Source organism: Ascaphus truei, chromosome 6, assembly GCF_040206685.1.
Source record: "Ascaphus truei isolate aAscTru1 chromosome 6, aAscTru1.hap1, whole genome shotgun sequence".
In the NCBI taxonomy this organism is placed as follows: Eukaryota; Metazoa; Chordata; class Amphibia; order Anura; family Ascaphidae; genus Ascaphus; species Ascaphus truei.
In genome coordinates, this window is record NC_134488.1 from 50,939,337 (window position 1) to 50,958,898 (window position 19,562).

Consider the following 19,562-nt stretch of genomic DNA (forward strand, 5'->3'; position numbering starts at 1 on the left):
GTAAGTTTATTGTACAGAGTGTGGAGAATATGGCTGGTAGGAAATTACATGCAGCTTCTTATTCTATTTCCCATAACCAAAAGACTTTGGATATTTTTAAAGTGTATATTTTATGGAACAGTGTGTTTTAAAACATATCTGTTTGTGCACAGAAATGAGCTGGGACTTACAGACCAACTTGGGTGCCACTGTGTCTACTCATACAGGGAAGATGAAAACCCCAGAGGATGTCCAAGGTGTGAAGAACATTTGAACAGAAGAGTAGGATTCAAGTATTTACATTCTGAGCTCAAGGGACGTCCTTTGCATTTCCATTTGATCCCACCAGACTGGCAGGAGCCTGTCACCGCGGGTGGCATTGAGGGAACCAAGGCCAAAGGTGCCAAATTGCCCTCGCCCTTGGTTCATTCAGATTTCCAGGTAACCCTGTTGTGTCTACCAGCTTGTCTCTGATTGACGGCGGAGACATTTCTCACGCTTTGTGTTTGGCTATAATATTTTTTGACTGAAAGTCAGAGGTGTTATAACTCCTTGCGCCCATTAGAGAGTGTGTTTTCCAGGGTTCTCCAGTCCTCTAAGATTATCCGATTCTAAGTTTCCAGTTGCAAGTCTCCAGCAAGAAAAACGCTGCTTCAGCGCAAAGCTGCCTGGAATATTTTCTGTCCTGTTTTTGCAACTGTTATCAGGGATAGGATTCCCTGCAGCTAGGAGTGTCTAGGTTGTTACCCCAATTCCCAAGTAAGTGTGTCTTTTTGCTGTAGTTTGTGTAACATTGTGTGTTTGCCTTTTCCTGTGAATAAATTTGCAATTTATTTCATTAACTCGTTTTGCTCAATGCATGAACCTCGTAAAAAGGTGTAAATGGCCTGGTCTCCCATGACAGCGTCCTCTGCTCATTCTCTCTCTCTCTCTGACTCTGCGCCCTCTGTCCCTTCTCTCTGACTGCGCTCTCTGTCCCTTCTCTCGCTGTGACTCTGTACCCTTGTCCCTTCTCTTTATGACTCTGCGCCCTCTGTCCTTTCTCTCTGACTATGTTAGGATATGACAGAGACTTTTTCAAGGTTATGTTGAGCTGGCCTTTGGTCTTGAACACTAATCTGTCACTTCAGAAGGTACTTCTCTCAATGTGTAAAGAATCTCAGTCCTGTCTTCTCTCTCAGCCTGACACGCAATCTGTTATACCTCTCCCCTGTTCTGCACTGAGCTGCAATGTTCATCCAGCTGAAAACAGCCCATTACTGCCCCTCCACACAGAATAGTGTCACGCAGTAATATATGACCCTCGGACGGATGTATCAGTGTGGAACATGGCACAGATCTGTAGCTTCACCTCAGCATGAAGGCAAATGAGTTTCCTTCAGCCTGAGATGCTTCACGTGTAAAGCTCCTTCTGCAGAAATAGATTTCATGTTGTTTGTGATATAAATCTGTCCTGTTTTTATTTCCTCCTTGTGAGTGCACTCTCCCCTCTTTCTCTTCCCTCTCTTACGGTCTATTCCCTCTTTTTGTCTCTCTCCCCCATCTTTCTCTCCCCTTCTTTCTCTATACCCTTTCTTTGCCCCTCTCTCTCTCTCTTCCCTCTTTCTCTGTGTGTGTTTGTCGCTCTCTCAAATCAAATAAACATTATTGGCATGACAGAAAAACATGTCAGTGTTGCCAAAGCATGAATAACGAGGTAGGGTATAATGTTTACACAGTACATGGGTAACAGTTATACACAGGGAGTTCGGGGTTAGGGGGCGTCTCTCAGCCTGTGACAGATGCGGATATAGTGTGCAGCTAGTTTTGCTGTGGTTTCATCTTCTCCCAGGAGGATCGCTATTTTTTGTTTCTCTTCTATATTATTAAAGTTCTGGATAAGAGCTGTGAGTTTCTCCAGATGGGCACTCCTCACTTCAGAGTAATGTGTGCAACGCAGCAGGAAGTGTGTTTCATCTTCTACCTCCTAGCTCACATCGCTGGCACAGTCTCACCTCTCGGGGCTTCCAGTTCTGTCTGTGTCTGCCTATGTCTCTCACATACACCTCTTCTAGCTCACATTGCTTGTACAGTCTCTTCTCCCGGGGCTTCCAGTGCTGCCTGTTTCTCTCACATACCTCTCCTAGTTCACATCGCTGGCACAGTCTCCCTTCTTTCTCTCTCTCTGCCCTCTCTTCCCACATCCAAAGCCTGTCATCTCAGTAACCTTGGTTAAGCATGAAGAACGACAGCTCTTTATATTATTTTTTTTGTAGTTCGCTTGAACAGTGTTTTTAACGCTATACACAAACTTGTGCAGCTACTATGAGTCCCTGCCCCAGTTCTCTGTCTCTCTTCCTCCTCTCCCCTTGACTCCACAGTACAGAGAAGTAGCCAGTACTAAGGACCAGGTTGAAAATATTTAGTAGAGCTTCTTGTGGGATTTCTTGGTAAAGATCTTAGAGCTATTTTGTGCAAATGTTGCTATTCTGAATGAGCAGGTGTCTGTTATTCTGTTTTGTATCCAGATGGTTCCAAGTTTCCCAAGAAGAATTCTCATCCAATGCTTCTTCATTTTTTCCCCGAGGTGGTTGTGTTTATTCTTAGCGTGTGCCTGTAGTGCTTCAGGTGTTGGTGGTATCTTGTCCATAGTTCTGTATTGTTTGGGTCTCTGTGTTTTTGGCATGACATTGTTTGTAGGCTTTTTCTTAGAGTCACATGAAATACAGGGCAGTCACTCCGTGCTGGTGCTCTCAATAGATAGGAACCCTCTTGCTGCCGTCTGACTAAGGGACTCCACACCCCCTATAAACGTGAGCTCATGGATGGGAGCTCACAGACAAGAGAAAAGATAGGCAGACAGGCGCACTGAAGGACACAAGAGGGGGACAGAAAAAACAACGTGTCTCTGCTGGACAGCCTAACAATGGGGTCCGGACCCTATCTAGTTACGTACCAAACAGCAGAGAGACACGGGTCATCTGCACAGCCTCCGCCGGAAGAACTCCTGACGAAGCACTATGTGCGAAACGCGTAGAGGTCACGTGAGACTGTTCCTGTGGAGTTCTTCCGGTGGAGGCTGTGCAGATCACCCGTGTCTCTCTGCTGTTTGGTACGTAACTAGATAGGGTCCGGACCCCTTTGTTTGGCTGTCCAGCAGAGACACGTTGTTTTTTCTGTCCCCCTCTTAGTCCATCTATTTTAAATTTTAGTGTTTATCAGAGTTTCTATATTGTGTGTGCTCATTATTCATTTGTACTGATAGGGTCAATATTAAATGTGTGTCCCTCAGTGCGCCTGCCTGCCTATCTTTTCTCTTTTTCTTAGAGTGTTGCATTAATTATCAAACCATTTTTCTTTGATTTTGGAGTTTATTATTGGCCTATTAGGGCTGATTTGTATGTCTCTCAATATCTCTTTCGCTCTCTCAATCTGTCTCTCTCAATATCTCTTCAGGATTCCTTATGATCATTTTAACACTGACTAGGTCACTCACAACCCCCTCTGTTGTTTTCTTTCTCCTATAGATAAACCTGTGGTGGTCGTGTCTGTGAATTACCCGATGGGTCTGACAAGAGAAGGGGAAGCCTTGGAGCTGACATGCAGGGCCCTGGGTAAACCTAAGTAAGTGGGAACTGAGGTGCTGAGGTTTGATATTCATACGGAGGAGTGGCACACACTGGGGCTTAAGTGTTACGTTGACATTGAGCTTGTAACATTGGGAAGGTGTGACATTGAGCTTGTGACATTGGGAAGGTGTGACATTGGGAAGATGTGACATTGAGCTTGTGACATTGGGAAGGTGTGACATTGAGCGTGTAACATTGGGAAGGTGTGACATTGATCTTGTAACATTGGGAAGGTGTGACATTGAGCGTGCAACATTGGGAAGGTGTGACATTGATCTTGTAACATTGGGAAGGTGTGACATTGAGCGTGCAACATTGGGAAGGTGTGACATTGATCTTGTAACATTGGGAAGGTGTGACATTGAGCGTGCAACATTGGGAAGGTGTGACATTGAGCTTGTAACATTGGGAAGGTGTGACATTGAACTTGTAACATTGGGAAGGTGTGACATTGATCTTGTAACATTGGGAAGGTGTGACATTGAGCGTGTAACATTGGGAAGGTGTGACATTGAGCTTGTAACATTGGGAAGGTGTGACATTGAACTTGTAACATTGGGAAGGTGTGACATTGATCTTGTAACATTGGGAAGGTGTGACATTGATCTTGTAACATTGGGAAGGTGTGACATTGAACTTGTAACATTGGGAAGGTGTGACATTGATCTTGTAACATTGGGAAGGTGTGACATTGATCTTGTAACATTGGGAAGGTGTGACATTGAGCTTGTAACATTGGGAAGGTGTGACATTGATCTTGTAACATTGGGAAGGTGTGACATTGAGCGTGTAACATTGGGAAGGTGTGACATTGAGCTTGTAACATTGGGAAGGTGTGACATTGAGCTTGTAACATTGGGAAGGTGTGACATTGATCTTGTACCATTGGGAAGGTGTGACATTGATCTTGTAACATTGGGAAGGTGTGACATTGAGCTTGTAACATTGGGAAGGTGTGACATTGATCTTGTAACATTGGGAAGGTGTGACATTGAGCGTGTAACATTGGGAAGGTGTGACATTGAGCTTGTAACATTGGGAAGGTGTGACATTGAGCTTGTAACATTGGGAAGGTGTGACATTGAGCTTGTAACATTGGGAAGGTGTGACATTGAGCTTGTAACATTGGGAAGGTGTGACATTGAGCTTGTAACATTGGGAAGGTGTGACATTGAGCTTGTAACATTGGGAAGGTGTGACATTGAGCGTGTAACATTGGGAAGGTGTGACATTGAGCTTGTAACATTGGGAAGGTGTGACATTGAGCTTGTAACATTGGGAAGGTGTGACATTGAGCTTGTAACATTGGGAAGGTGCGACATTGAGCTTGTAACATTGGGAAGGTGTGACATTGAGCTTGTAACATTGGGAAGGTGTGACATTGAGCTTGTAACATTGGGAAGGTGTGACATTGATCTTGTAACATTGGGAAGGTGTGACATTGAGCTTGAGACATTGGGAAGGTGTGACATTGAGTTTGAGACATTGGGAAGGCGTGACATTGACTTGAGACATTGGGAAGGTGTGACATTGAGGTTGGGAAGGTTTTATGATGGTTCTCATCTCGAATCAGGAAGCGGACACGCAGAGATGAGGTAGGGATGCAGAATAACTGACCAGAGCCCAGGGACAGAGTCGTGTTAGAGTATCCGTAGTCGGTAAGCAGGCAGATATTAGGGCTGGCGGCAGTGGTGCAGAGTCCAGGCGACAGGCAAAAGGGCAGGTGGAAGGCAGCGAGGTCGGGGTCAGGGTCCCGGGTCAGCAACAAGGATTCCAAATAGGCAAAAGGGTAATCCGTGACGTCGAAGATCAACCGGAGCAAGCCGAACTTTGCTTGTTGACTCCCACTGGGAACTGCATTCTTAAGTAGCAGGCTGACAGTAACAAAAATGGCAGAACTGAGGAGAAAGGGTGTCAGGAAATTGCCCTGACATATTTTCCTAGTTCTCCCTCTCTCCTAGTTCCCTTCTCTGTCCACCTGGTTTGCTGATGTTTTCTGTGTGCTCTAGGGTTCCTCTGTCTGTCTTCTTTTTGCTCCTGTCCTCTGTCCTTATAGTTCCTGTTTCCTTTTCCTCCCTTGCCTTTGTTTTGTGTCAGACTCCTTATGCCCATGCTTCTGACACAGCTTCTGTTCCTGTTCTGTGTTTGGAGTCCTGTACCTTTATTAAAGGCCCTTGCTGGTAATCTGGCTTGTCCCTGTTTGTTCCCTGCACTCAGTCCCTGTTCCCTAGTATTAGTCCCTGCTCCATAGTCTCAGTCCCTGCTCCCCTGTTCTGCTCCTGCCGTCCTGTTGCCGAACCCTGCTTGTGACCCTGAAGTTCCCGCTTGCTGCCTGCTTCCGACCTCTGCTTGTGACCCCGACGTTGCTGCTTGCCTCCGACCACAGCCCGTCACCCCAACTCTCCTTGCCTGCTCCCCGCTGTTACGGCCACCGAGGTCCTACCTGCTCCAGGAGTCTACTCCGTGACAAAGGGCAGGCAAGCTGGAAACCCCGAACTGCAGAAAACCCCGGCACAGATCGGGCAGAATCCTTACAATGACCCCCTCACCCCCTTTCAGGAGTGACCTCCGGGCGATCTTAGCCGGCTTAGCCAGAAATTTGCGATGAAATGCCCGGACTAGGTGGGGGGCATGGGCCTCCCTGGACTTAATCCATGAGTTCTCCTCAGGGCCATATCCCTTCCACTGGACCAAGTACTGTAGTCTACCATGGGATTTTCAGGAATCCAGTATCTGGTGCACCTCAAACTTCTCCTGGCCATCCACCAAGATTGGTCTAGGAGGAGGGAGACTGGGTGAAGAGAAAGTGTTCTGGACTGTAACGCGTAGCTCACCACAAACGAAGCGCGACCGCGGTGTTGAGCTAGGGAATTGAGAAATGCCAACCCACAGCCACGCGGGCGTGCCTAGGATGTAGATTAGTCTTGCAAGCTGGGTCAGGAGTACGGAAGGTAGAGTAGTCGTTATACTTGCCAGGTCTGGATTGGAGAGTAGCGGATCGTTGGGGTACTTTGCCAAGGTCAGGGTTGTAGAGATCAGGATGGTCGTACTTAGCCGAGTCAGAGTTGGAGATGTGTGGAGTCCAGAGAACAAAGCAGGGTCAGGCAGCAGGGAGATCAGGAACAAGGCAGACAAGGCAGGAACAAGATCAGGATGCAGCAAGGCATGGCGTCGCACACTAGGTTATGCTCAGCAATGAGAGTCTGGGCTGAGCAGGTATTTAAGGAACCTCCCTCCAATGGGAAGTGGGGCGGGACAAGAAGACATATGCTGATAGGCTGCTGGGTTGCGCAGGTGCGCCCTATTGTGCAGCCCGATTAAGTCTAGGGATGGAGCTACGTCCCGCGCGCGTCACCGACGTCAGGGGATGGCGATCCGATCATGCACCACTCGCGCATCGCGCATGCCTGTCATCCGAACGGGAACAGAGCCTTTAGGTAGGTCCAAGGGAAGCCTGTCTTCCGCGCATCACTGGCCTCAAGGGGTGGTGACTCGATCGCGCGCCACTCGCCAACATGCATGTCCGTCTTCGGAGTGGGGATCGGAGACTTGTAACGGATCCGGAGAGGCAGGCTGATCACGCGCAGTGGAACCACCGCAAGACTGCAATCCTTGAGTGCCAGATGTAGAAGGCTGAAGAGGTGAGTTCTGGCCATCAGGATGGCGAATCCTCACATGGATGAACTTTTTGAGGAGGAAGACATGGAGCACCGAAGGTATCTTCAAACTAGCCGGGAATACCAATTTAAATGACACCGGGTTGACCTATTTCAGGATCTTGTAAGGTCCAATGAACTTGTGACCGAGTTTGGAGGAGGGCAGTTTCAGCCAGATATTCCTTGTAGCCAACCAAACCTGATCCTACTTGAAACGGGGGAGGTGGTTATTGGTGTTTATCTGCCTGGATCTTTTGCTGGCGGGCAGCTTTGAACAGATTTGACCTGGATCCTCTTCCAGAGTAATTGGAGTTCTTGGATTTTGTCGTCCATTGCAGGAACTTACGAGAGAGGACTGGAAGGGGGAAGGGCAGCAGGATGGTACCCATAGGCACAGAAGAACGGTGTTTCAATGTTGAATCATGCTTCATGGAATTGTGACAACTCAGCCCATGGGAGCAGGTCAACCCAGTCGTCCTGTAGCTTGTAAACAAAACAACGGAGGAATTGTTCTAAGGACTAGTTGGCCCTTTCCATAGACATAGAAATGTGGGTCCACGGGCGGTTGGGGACTTGCGAGGGCTGTAGCATCCTACAAGGTAACGTCCTCGACACCTTAGTCTGGGCGCATACAACGCAGGCTGCCAAAAACTCCTGCACGTCTTTAGGGACTCTGGCCACCAAAAGATCCGTTCAAGGAAATCACATCTTCCTAACTCCTGGGTGATCAGCCGTCTTGAAGTTATGACCCCATTGCAACATCTCACTTCGAAATTGGGGAGGGACAAATAGTTTGGACGAACGAGTGGATGTTGACCTGGGATCCTCTGCCTAAGCCTGTGAAATTTGTTGCAGAAGTGAAGAAGAAACTGCAGAAATTATCTGAGAAGAAGGAATGATGGCCCCCTGCTCTATCTCCTTAGCGTCGTCTGGAGAGAATTGCCTGGGTAATGCGTCTGCTTTGACATTCTTAGATCCTGGACGATAAGAGATCACAAAGTTGAACCGAGTGAAGAAGAGAGCCCACCTCGCCTGACACATCCCTAGTCTCTTTGCTCCTTCAATATATTTGAGGTTCTTGTGGTCCATCAGGATTGTGATGGTTGAAGTTGTCCCCTCAAGTAAATGTCTCCATTCTTCTAGAGCCATTTTCATAGTTAGTAGTTCCAGATTTCCAACATCATAATTCCTTTCTGAAGGCACAGGGGTGGAGTTTCCCATGAAAATGTTTCCTTTGAGAGAGAACGGCTCCGGCTGCCAAATCAGATGCATCCACTTCCAGTACGAAAGGTTTCATAGGATCTGGACGGATCAATACAGGTACAGAAGAAAAGACGGACTTGAGTTTCTCGAAAGCCAGAAGAGTCTCAGAGGGCCATATCTTGGGATTTGCCCCTTTCTTGGTAAAAGCTGTAATGGGAGTTACTACCATGGCGAAGTTCTTGATGAAACGTCGGTACTAGTTGCAAACCCCAGAAATCATTGAGTTTGTTTGAGGCCTATCGGTAGGGGCCAGTCCAGCACTGAGGATACTTTTGCACGATCCATCTCAAATCCAAGGGAAGAGATGAAGTAGCCGAGGAAGGAAATCTTCTGCTGTTCAAACTGACACTTCTGTAGCTTGGCAACAAGGGAGTGATCCCGCTATCTTTTAAAAACCTGTCTAACCTGTGCCCGATGTTCAGACAAAGAACTGGAAAAAATAAGGATACCGTCCAGATATACCACAAGAAATCGATCGAGTAGATTCCGGAAAATCTCATTGATGAAATTTTGAAATACGGCTGGTGCGTTGCATAACCTGAAAGGCATGACCAAGTATTCATTGTGGCCGGCACGGGTATTAAGGGCTGTCTTTCATTCATCACCTTCTCTGATCCTAATTAAATTGTAAGCTCCTCGAAGATCATGTTTGATGAAGATCGTAGCCTTGGGTAAGCGGTCAAAAAGTTCAGGGATGAGGGGTTGGGGATAGCGATTTTTTTTTTTTTACAGTGGTTTTATTTAGGCCTCTATAATCAATACATGGCCTGAGAGAAGCGTCCTTTTTGGAAATGAAGAAGAAACCTGCACCCTGGGTAACATGATTTGCGAATAAACCCTCGCTGGAGGTTCTCCGAAATGTATTCCCGCATTGTCCTGGTTTCTGGTTCTGAAAGGGGGTAAGTGTGACCTCAAGGAGGGATGGCCCCAGGGAGCAGATTGATAGCACAATCATAAGGTCTGTGTGGTGGTAACTCCTCTGCCTGTTTTTTGTAGAATACATCGGCAAAGTCCTGGTAGAAAACTGGAAGGCATGACGAAAAAGTATCCGCGGGTAGCCGAACCTATGAGATGGTGCGAGACACCGGAAGACTAGATCTATGGCAATGTTGTCCCCCGGATGTCACTTGACTGCTTGTCCAATCGATTTTGCGGTTGTGGTGCTGCAACCATAGAAGGCCTAGGACCACTTGAGTTGAGGGAGAGCAAATTACATAAAAAGAAAGTGTCTTCATGAAGTACTCCAACTGAAACCAGCAACGAATTAGTCTCGTGGGTGATGGTAACAGGTAGCAGGGGTCTTCCGTCAAATGACCACTACCACTAGTGGAATCTCCTTAGTGCGGAGAGGAATTGAGTGGAGTTCCGCAATTGCGCGGTCAATTAAATTTCCTGCTGCTCCCGAATCCACAAAAGTCTGAGTGAAGATGGTGGCTGGTCCCCAGGAGAGTGAAACCGGCAGAAGGAGCCGTGATGGTTGTGGTGAAGGAAGAATAGAAGAAATGTCTAGAGAATATTCCTCTAGACATTTCTGGGCATTGGGGTTTTCCTGATTTAGGACAGTCTCGGACACGATGACCTTTGAGCCCACAGTACAGGCACAGCCCCCTGGTTCGTCTCATAAGTTCTCTCCTGCTCAGGTAATTTGGTATCCCCTAATTGCATCGGTTTCTCATCTGGGCAAGGTGCAGTAAAAGGAGTATTGAAATGGGGAGCTAGCCAAATTGTTGGGGTTTTTGGAGAGTTGTCTCGCTCGGTCTGCCGTTCTCGTATCCGGAGGGCCATTCTGATACAGAGGGCAATCAGTTCCTCCAGATCTTTGGCAATGTCCCGGCAAGTCCTTTTGTCCTTTATACACTCAGAAAGCCCCTGCCAAAATGCTGCCACCAGAGCTTCATTATTCCAGCCCGTCTCCGCAGCAAGGGTTCGGAACTCAATGGCATACTGGCCTGCAGGGTTCCTTGTCGGATTCGAAGGAGTGAAGCAAAAGCGGAGGACACATGACTGGGGGCGTTGAAAACTTTTAAATGCCTGGAGAAAGGCAACTGAGTCGTTGATCAGTGGGGATTATCTCTCCCACAGAGGGGAATCCCAGGCAAAAGGCCTCATCCGTTAGTAGGGAAATGATGTAGGCTACTCTGGATTGGTGAGTGCCGAACATGGAGGGCTTGAGTTTGAACTGAATCGAGCATTGGTTCAGAAACCCTCTACAAGCAATAGGGTCCCCTCCATAATGCAGAGGCTTTGGGATCCGTTGTTCCCTGAGCGCATGGGGTGACGGGGCTGGCGCCGGAGAGGCTTCCGGTAAGGGCAGTGCAGGGGTAGAACCTACCTGGAGTGTGTCCAGCCGGGTAAAATGTCCAGAAGTCGGCTTGAAATGTGTGCCAGCTGTTGGTTTTGCAGTGTGAGGCGTGTCTCATGATCTCAGAGTAGTTACCCTTGGAGAGATACAGCTTGCTCTGCCTCGCAGGGTCCATGTTGGGCCGAGCAAAATGTGATGGTGCTAGTCTCGAATCAGAAAGCGGACCCACAGGGCTGAGGTAAGGATGCAGAATAAGTGACCAGAGTCCTGTTAGAGTATCCGTAGTTGGTAAGCAGGCAGAGGTCAGTGGTGCAGAGTCCAAGCGGCAGGCAAAAGGTCAGGGCAGGCGATAGAGTTGTTATGGAGTGCTCACCACAACCGAGACATGACCACGAGGCCGAGGTGGGGATAGATATATAACGCCACTCACAGCCGTGTTGGCGTGTCTGGAGTGTAGTTTGGTCGAGGTAGCCGGGTCGGGGTTGGAGAGGTAAGGATAGTCAAGATACCTGCCGAGGTGTGGATCGTTGCATGTACTATTAGCTGTGGTCAGGATTGGAGAGATGAGGATAGTCGTGGTACAGTCCTCGGTCTTGTCGTCGACCAGAAACTCGTGAAAGGGCGTCGGCTTTTACATTTTTAGAACCCGGTAAAAAATAAATAATAAAATTGAAATGGGAAAAAAAGAGCGACCAGCGAGCTTGTTGAGCGCCTTAGATACAGTAAATTTTTGTGGACGGTCAAGGTGGTGATGAGGTTCTCCATGCCCTCTAAGAGATGCCTCCATTCTTCTAGGGCTAGCTTAATAGCAAGGAGTTCCCGGTTACCTACATCCATAATTTTGCTCAGCAGGAGAATTTTTTTTTAGAGAAAAAGGCACAGGGATGGTGTCTGGATTGGGGTGTCCTTCCTTGAGATAGAATGGCTCCGGCCCCGACATCAGATGCATCTACCTTTTAATGGTGGTTTGGGATACGGATGTATGAAGATGGGTGCAGAAACTAAAGCGTTTTTCAGGTGATCGAAAGCTCGAATGGCTGCCGGCGGCCAAGAAGCAGGATCCGCACCTTTCTTTATCAAGGCTGTAATGGGGCTACTGCAGACGAGAAATTCTGAATGAACCTGTGATAGTAATTAGAAAAGCGCAGAAAGTGTTGTACGGCCTTAAGAGTAGTAGGACGTGGCCAATCCAGGACTGCCTTCACCTTAGTAACAAATAAGAAAAATGGCAAGTCCCACAAGACAGGGCTACCAGAAACGCCACACTAGGGCACTCTTAAAGGTGGGTACAAAAATAATCAATTTATTAAGCAAAACAGTAGACAAGAACAATGCTAACAAACTAGAATAAAAGCACTAAAAATGTAATGGACCGTCTCATATACACATGAAAAAACTGATAATTCAGGGAATGTAAATGTGTTTCTATAATTTACTAACAAAATGTGTATATATGTAGACTAACCACAATAAGGTTAAACTAACTGCCAATGGAGGCAACCCACACAGCTTTCCCAGTACTGGGAGAGGGAGCAAACATAATGCATTCCCACCCAACCCAGGAGATAAAGCTGACCTATGAATAATGAACACTAATGAAATAGGGCAATAAGAATATGCTGCAAATAAAGGGCTGCAGCCTATATAAAGCAACAGCATAGATGAAACTACAGCAGTGATGGATGCACGATACCCAACATGGTATATATACAATGTCATTCCTAACTTTCAGTGGTGTAACAAATCTGTTCCCATAGCATACTCAACTAAACACCAAGAAGCAGTACAATAGTGTAACTAAAAACACAGTGGCAACATTAAATAACAACAATGTATGATGTATTTTCCCAAAGTAATGTGTGAATACAACCAAAGGCAGGTACATGGATATTACTGAATCTAGTCAAGCAGCTGAGTAGAGTATCATATAAAGTTGCAACAATGTATAGTGTCAATTCTCAGTATACTCAAATAATTATACTTGCAAAAGCTAATGTGAATAGCTGAAAAGAAAGTCCCTTCACAACCACATTGACAGTAGATATCCTATTTAAACAAAGGAATAACCTCTAAAGTTCTACTTGGTCAGTTACTATCTGGTCAAAAGTGTTCTGGGTTGGTGTTGAAAATATCACCTAATAGATGTTGACACTAAGAGGTTACCCGTTGTAAGGTAAGATAAGAGGGTGCAGGTGGAGAGTAGCATTGTAGTGCTCCACTAGTTACCCCTGTCGCTGCTGGTGTAGTTTGCCCATAGAGTATAGTCCGTGTGTTTTTCCATGCAGCTCCAAAACGAGTACCCAATATTAAACAGAGTGCCGGGGAATGCCTAAAGTGCAGTTATCTCTGGCAGGAGACGATCGTGGAGAATGCCCCCGCCTTCACCTTGGCTGGATCCATGGTGAGGCCGGTGTCAGATGATATATCCAGGAAAAGCCGTTGAAGTTTGATGGAAGTGAAATTTTTCCAGTTTGACAACAAATGGTTTTCGCGAAGGCGTAGTAGTACCTTTTTGATGTGGCCGACATGTTCTTGAACGGACTTGAAAAAATCATTATTTTGTCCAAGGAAACAATAAGAAACTGGTTGAGGAGATCTCTGAAGATTTCATTGCTAAAGTCTTGAAAGACGGCAGGGGCATTGCAGAGACCAAAGGACACGACAAGGTACTCATAATGCCCGTCTCGTGTGTTAAAGGCTGTTTTCCATTCGTCACCCTGGCAAATTCTCACCAAATTGTAGGCACCACGCAAGTCCAATTTGGTGAAGATGGTAGCCCCTTGAAGGCGGTCGAAGAGTTCCGAAATCAAAGGTAATTAGTAGCGATTCTTAATGGTGATTTTGTTAAGACCTCTATAATCGATACAGGGGTAAAGAGATCTGTCCTTTTTTTTTTACAAAAAAGAACCCGGCTCCGACTGGAGAAGAAGATTTCCGGATAAAGCCTTTTTGAAGATTTTCCTGAATCTGGCTTTAGTCTCTGGAAGAGAGAGCAAATAAGAGCTTCCCCTAGGGATAACTGAACCGGGTAAAAGGTCAATGGGACAGACGAAAGGACGATGCGGCGGCAGGACCTCTGATTGTAAAAAACATCACGGAATTCGACGTATACCTCCGGTAAGGACCTCTTTTCTTTTTCAGGAGCAGCCAGTCCGCATATCTTTTTGGTGGACACAGCGCAGTTTTCAGAACAAGAAGCGCTCCACAGGACAGGTTCCTTATTGGTCCAATCTATTCGGGGATTGTGACGTTAAAGCCATGGAAGGCCGATGATCACTTCGACGGATGGGGGGTGAATGACATCCAGATGAATATCCTCCGTATGGTCCTCACCCGCACGTAAGTGGAAGAGAGTAGTCTGTAGAGATATGAAGGCTGGTTGTAGTGGATGACCATCAATAGCTTCTAAGCCTATAGGGTACCTCTTGTGGACGAGAGGAATGTTGTTCCTTTCAGTAAAGCCTTGGTCAATAAAGTTGCCTCCCGACCTGGAATCCACAAACGCTAGGGGAGTGACATGAAAGTTCTCGCCGGTAAGCGAAACAGGGATTAAGATCCTGGTTGGCAAGACTTTCTTTGTTATAGGGGAAGTGGAGACTATTCCCAATGTAATTCCCCTGGACCTCATTGGGAATTGGCGTTTCCCGACTTGTGGGGACAATTGATTACCTGATGTCCGGAATTGCCACAGTACAAGCAGAGACCCGCGTTGCGTCGGCGTTGTTTCTCGGAGGAAAATAGTTTATTACCACCTAGTTGCATGGGCTGAGGAATATCTGGCTGAAGGGATTCAGAAGTACCAGCGTGAAGGGAAGGGTATCTCGGAGAAAGTTGGCGATGACGGGATCTTTCGGACCTCCTTTCCTGCAACCGTTGATCCACGCGTATGCATAAGGCGATAAGGTCCTCGAGATCCATAGGACGCTCATGTGCAGCAAGTTCATCCTTTAGAGTCTCTGACAGACCTTGCCAGAAAGTGGCCGACAATGCCTCGTTATTCCATCCGGTCTCAGCCATGATAGTGTGGAACTCAAGGGCATATCTAGCGACAGGTCGATTCTCCTGGTAAATGTGAAAAGGAGAAGAAACCGCAGTTACCTTGCGACCAGGTGTGTCAGACTCTGCGAAATTCCCGGACGAAGTTTCCGATATCCTGTGTGAGGTCCGATCTTTGTTCCCAGATGGGGGAAGTCCAGACCAGGACATCATCGGTGAGTAGCAAAATGATGTACACCACGTTGGATCTTTGAGAAGGGAAAAGAGAGAGCATAATTTCGAACTGAATGAAGCATTGGTTCAAAAACCCTTGGCACCCGTGGGGATCTCCACCATAATGATTGGGTGTCAGAAGTCGGAGTTCAGAAGGCATAAGGGTTGACGTGGTAGTAGAAGGACCTGAAGGAACAGGACTAGGAAGATTCTGCTGTTAAAGATCCATGCGTCGATCATTCTGCTCTAAATATTTCTCAATTTTTGAAAATATGCTGGCGTGCGTGCTCAAGAATCGCCCCACCTTAGCGGGGTCCATGTTTGTGGGGCTGAGCATACGGTAACAGCGTGCTCACCACAAACAAGGCGTGACCGCGAGGCCGAGATAGATATATAATGCCACCCACAGCCGCGTGGGCACATCTGGAGTGTAAGTAGAACAGAAAGCTGTCTTGCGCTCAGGTTTGCAGTCTAAGTACCCATAGGTATCAAATGTAAGCAACATTGAGAGTGGAGTGTGAAGGGCAAATGCAGACCACTAAACGGAATCGGGGCTGGGAGTGAAATCCCTTACCTCTATGTGCTCTCCGATCTGGGTCCTGCGCTCTTCTGTCCTCCGCTTCTCCTGCGTGCGTGCATATATATATATATTTTTAGATTTACTAGAGCAAAGGGTCCTTCATTTCCAAACCCTTTCCATGACAGCACTTCACATTTTCTCTCCTACACTGCTCCCAACACCCTAACATCCCCCTCATCCATCCACCCCTCATCTTATCACCCTCACCCTTAGATACTCCCATTTAAAAACACATTTTCTTAATAATTGTCGAAAATATCTGTTTAATTTTTTTTAAATTAAATGTGTTTTTAAATGGAGGGAGTATCTAAGGATGAGAGTGATGGGATGTTGGGGTCATGGAAGCAATATACTGTAGGTAAAAAAGGGGGAAGTTCAGACATGGTTGGGGGAGTCAAGATTCCCAGAGGAAGGAGGAGGTTGGAAGGGTGGAAGGGGTTTAGGGCCCCAGGATGGAGAGGGGAAGGGGTTAAGGGCCCTAGGGGTAGAGGAGAAAGTGTTAAGAGCTCCAGGGGGTAGAGGGGTTAAGCACCCCATGGAGGGAAGGAGGAAGGGGTTAAGGGCCTCATGGGGAAGGGGTTATGTGCCCCAGGGGAGAAGAGGGGAAGGAGTTAAGGGTCCCAGGGTGAGGGTGGGAAAGGGGTTAACCTAAGTGCAGAGTAGTTCATACCTTTCACAGCAGCCGACTGCTCTCATAAACTCACTGCCCCTGCTGCCCTCCCCCTCCCCCTAAGTCTGCATTCAGAAGCAGGAATGGAGGGTGAGAACTTGGGGAGATAAACAGCACAACACGGCTGCTATCACACTGCACACTGTTACCACAGGAGCTGACACCCTAAAATACCGCGATAACAGGTAAATGCCCATATCGGCACAGCAGGAGATTACATTATCATGGTATTTCGGTATACCACCCAACCCTACGTTGGGATGGCGTGACGTTGACATTGAGGTTGTAACGTTGGGAAGTGTATTTAGGAGATTGACGTCTGACACCGACATTGACGTGTGACGTTAGTGACGGAATCTCTGCCTCTCTCCATGGGATTGTGGGCAGTGCCTTCAGACTCTTACCTTCTCTGCTTAAATTTTCTCCTGGATTTTTCTGACCCCACAGGCCAGAGAGAGTCTTGTGGCAACGCGTGGACGATGATCTTCCTGAACATGCTATCATCTCAGGTGACAATCTGCTCATCAACAACCTCAACAAGACTGATAACGGCACATACCGCTGTGAGGCGTTCAATGCTGTGGGAAGCGCATCAGCTGATTATACGCTCTACGTGTATGGTGAGTTATGGGAGGTGCTGTTTTGGGGGAGGAAATGGTTGCTACAATATGTTGTGTGGGCTGTTTAAGGAGTGAAGTTGCCAACTTAAGCGTAAATTCAGACTGTCTAGAGGCCCCTTTACCCCAACATCCTTCTCTCCGCACTGCCCTTATATACCCCTCCCTATACAGCCCAACATCCTGCCCTCCTCTGCACTGCCCTCATATACCCCATCTATATACACATTCACATAATATTCAAGGACTCCCATTTCCACAGGCTCATTACCACAAGATTGACGTAAAGCAGATGTGGTGCCTATATTTAAAAAAGGGAGCTAGATCACAACTGCGGAATTACAGACCTGTAAGCCTGACTTCAATTGTCGGGAAACTACTTGAAGGTTTAATACAGGATAATATTCAGGAATACCTAATGGAAAACAAAATGATTAGTAATAGTCAGCAGGGATTTATGAAGGATAGATAATGCCAAACTAATATATTCATTTCTTTGAGGAGGTAAGTAGGAATTTAGACCAGGGTAATACAGTAGATGTAGTCTACTTAGATTTTGCAAAGGCTTTTGATACAGTTCCACACAAGAGGTTGGTGTACAAAATTAAGCAACTTGGATTATATAAATATATGCACCTGGATTGAAAACTGTTTGAAGGATAGACAACAGAGAGTTGTCATAAATGGAAAATTTTCAGGTTGGGCTAAAGTTGGTAGTGGAGTACCTCAGGGATCAGTACTGGGACCCCTGCTTTTTAACTTGTTTATTAATTGAGGTTGGCATCGAGAGCAAAGTCTCCATCTTTGCTGATGATAGTAAATTGTGTAAGGTAGTAGAATCAGAGCAGGATGTAATTTCTCTCCAAAAGGATTTGGGAAGACTGGTAACTTGGGCAAATAAATGCAGATGATGTTTAATACAGATAAATGTAAGGTTATGCATTTGTGAAACAAGAATAAACAGGGTACTTACAAATGAAATGGGGATAAATTAGAGGAATCGTTGATGGTGAAGATTTAGGAGTGCTTGTAGACATCAGGCTTAGCATAGTTCCCACGGTCTGCCCTCTCTCAAGCTAAGCAAACCTACTTTTTTTCATTAATCAACACGCACAAGTCTAACCCACGCCGACCCTTCTCTGTCTTTGACTCTCTACTCAAACCACCTTCAGCTGCCTCTTCTTCTTCCTCAATCTCACCTCAGGACTTTGCTGACTCTTTTAAGAAAAAGGTGGAATCCATATGTCAGAACATCCCCTCTGTTTCCTCCTCCCATCCTACACCGCTTCCTTACTCTCCTCCTGCCTTCCTTGACTCTTTTTCCACTGTATCAGATGAAGATGTGTCACTGTTCATCTCCTCTTCTCCCTCTACCACTTGCCCTCTTGACCCCATTCCCTTCCATCTCCTAAAACCTATTGCTCCTACTATAATCCCTACGCTCACACACATTTTTTACTCATCCCTCTACTCTGGTACCTTTTCATCCTCCTTCAAGAATGCAACAGTTATACCAATATTCAAAAACAGCAAGCTTGATCCTACCTGTCTTTCTAACTATCAACCTGTCTCCTTCCTGCCTCTAAACTCCTTGAACGTCTTGTATTCTCTCGCTTGCTCTACTTTCTCAACACCTATTCTCTCCTAGACCCTCTACAATCTGACTTCCGCACTGCTCACTTGACTGAAACAGCCCTCACTAAAATAATTTATGACCTCCATGCTGCCAAAGACAGAGGTAACTACACTCTGCTCATATTACTCGACCTCTCTGCAGCATTTGACACAGTGGACCACCCTCTTCTCTTTCACATTCTCCATACTCTTGGTATTCTTAACAAAGCTTTATCCTTGATCTCGTCCTACCTCTCCCATCGTACTTTGTGTCTCTCCTGCTAACACCTCCTCCTCCTCTATCGATCTCTCTGGGGGGATACCCAAGGGCTCTGTCCCGGGACCTCTTCTCTCTTCTATGTACACACATTCTCTAGGTGACCTAATCACATCTTTTGAGTTTAAATTTCACCTCTATTCTGACGACACACAAATGTACTTTTCAACCCCGACCTTACACCTGCTGTACAAACCAAAGTTTCTGAATGTCTCTCTGCTATATCATCCTGGATGGCCCTCCGCCGCCTTAAACTTAACATGGCAAAAACAGAGCTCCTCATACTTCCTCCCAAACCTAGCCCTAATGCCCTACTTCCTCCTTCCACATTACTGTCAGAAGTACGATCATTCACCCAGTAGCCCAAGCACTCTGCGTAGTTGTCACACTCGACTCCTCTCTCACATTCTCCTCTCACATTCAAAAGGTAGCAATAAACTGTCGTTTTTTCCATCGCAATATTACCATGATACGCCCTTTCCTCTGTTGCTTGACTGCTACAACTCTGACTCAGGCCCTCATTCTCTCCCGTCTTGATTACTGTAACCTCCTGCTGTCCGGCCTTCCTTCCTCTCACCTGTCTCCTCTACAATCTATCCTAAATGCTGCTGCCAGAATCACTCTATTCTGTCTTAAATCTGTCTCGGCGTCTCACCTCATGAAATCCCTCTCCTGGCTTCCGATCAAATCCCGCATCTCGGACTCAATTCGCCTCACTTTTAAAGCTTTACGCTCTTCTGCTCCTCCATACATCTCAGCCCTAATTTCTCGCTATGCACCATCCCGA

The 19,562-nt window shown here is 46.7% G+C and overlaps 1 protein-coding gene across 12 annotated transcripts in view; it reads left to right on the plus strand.

The window, feature by feature from the left end:
• Positions 1-19,562, plus strand: part of CADM1 (cell adhesion molecule 1) — a 266,840-nt gene that overhangs the window by 136,834 nt on the left and 110,444 nt on the right. For all 12 annotated transcript variants that reach the window (XM_075604260.1, XM_075604267.1, XM_075604261.1 and 9 more), the window contains 2 exons: positions 3,486-3,582; positions 16,715-16,887. In XM_075604260.1, coding sequence (XP_075460375.1) covers positions 3,486-3,582; positions 16,715-16,887 — 270 coding nt within the window. The remainder of the gene's footprint in view (positions 1-3,485; positions 3,583-16,714; positions 16,888-19,562) is intronic.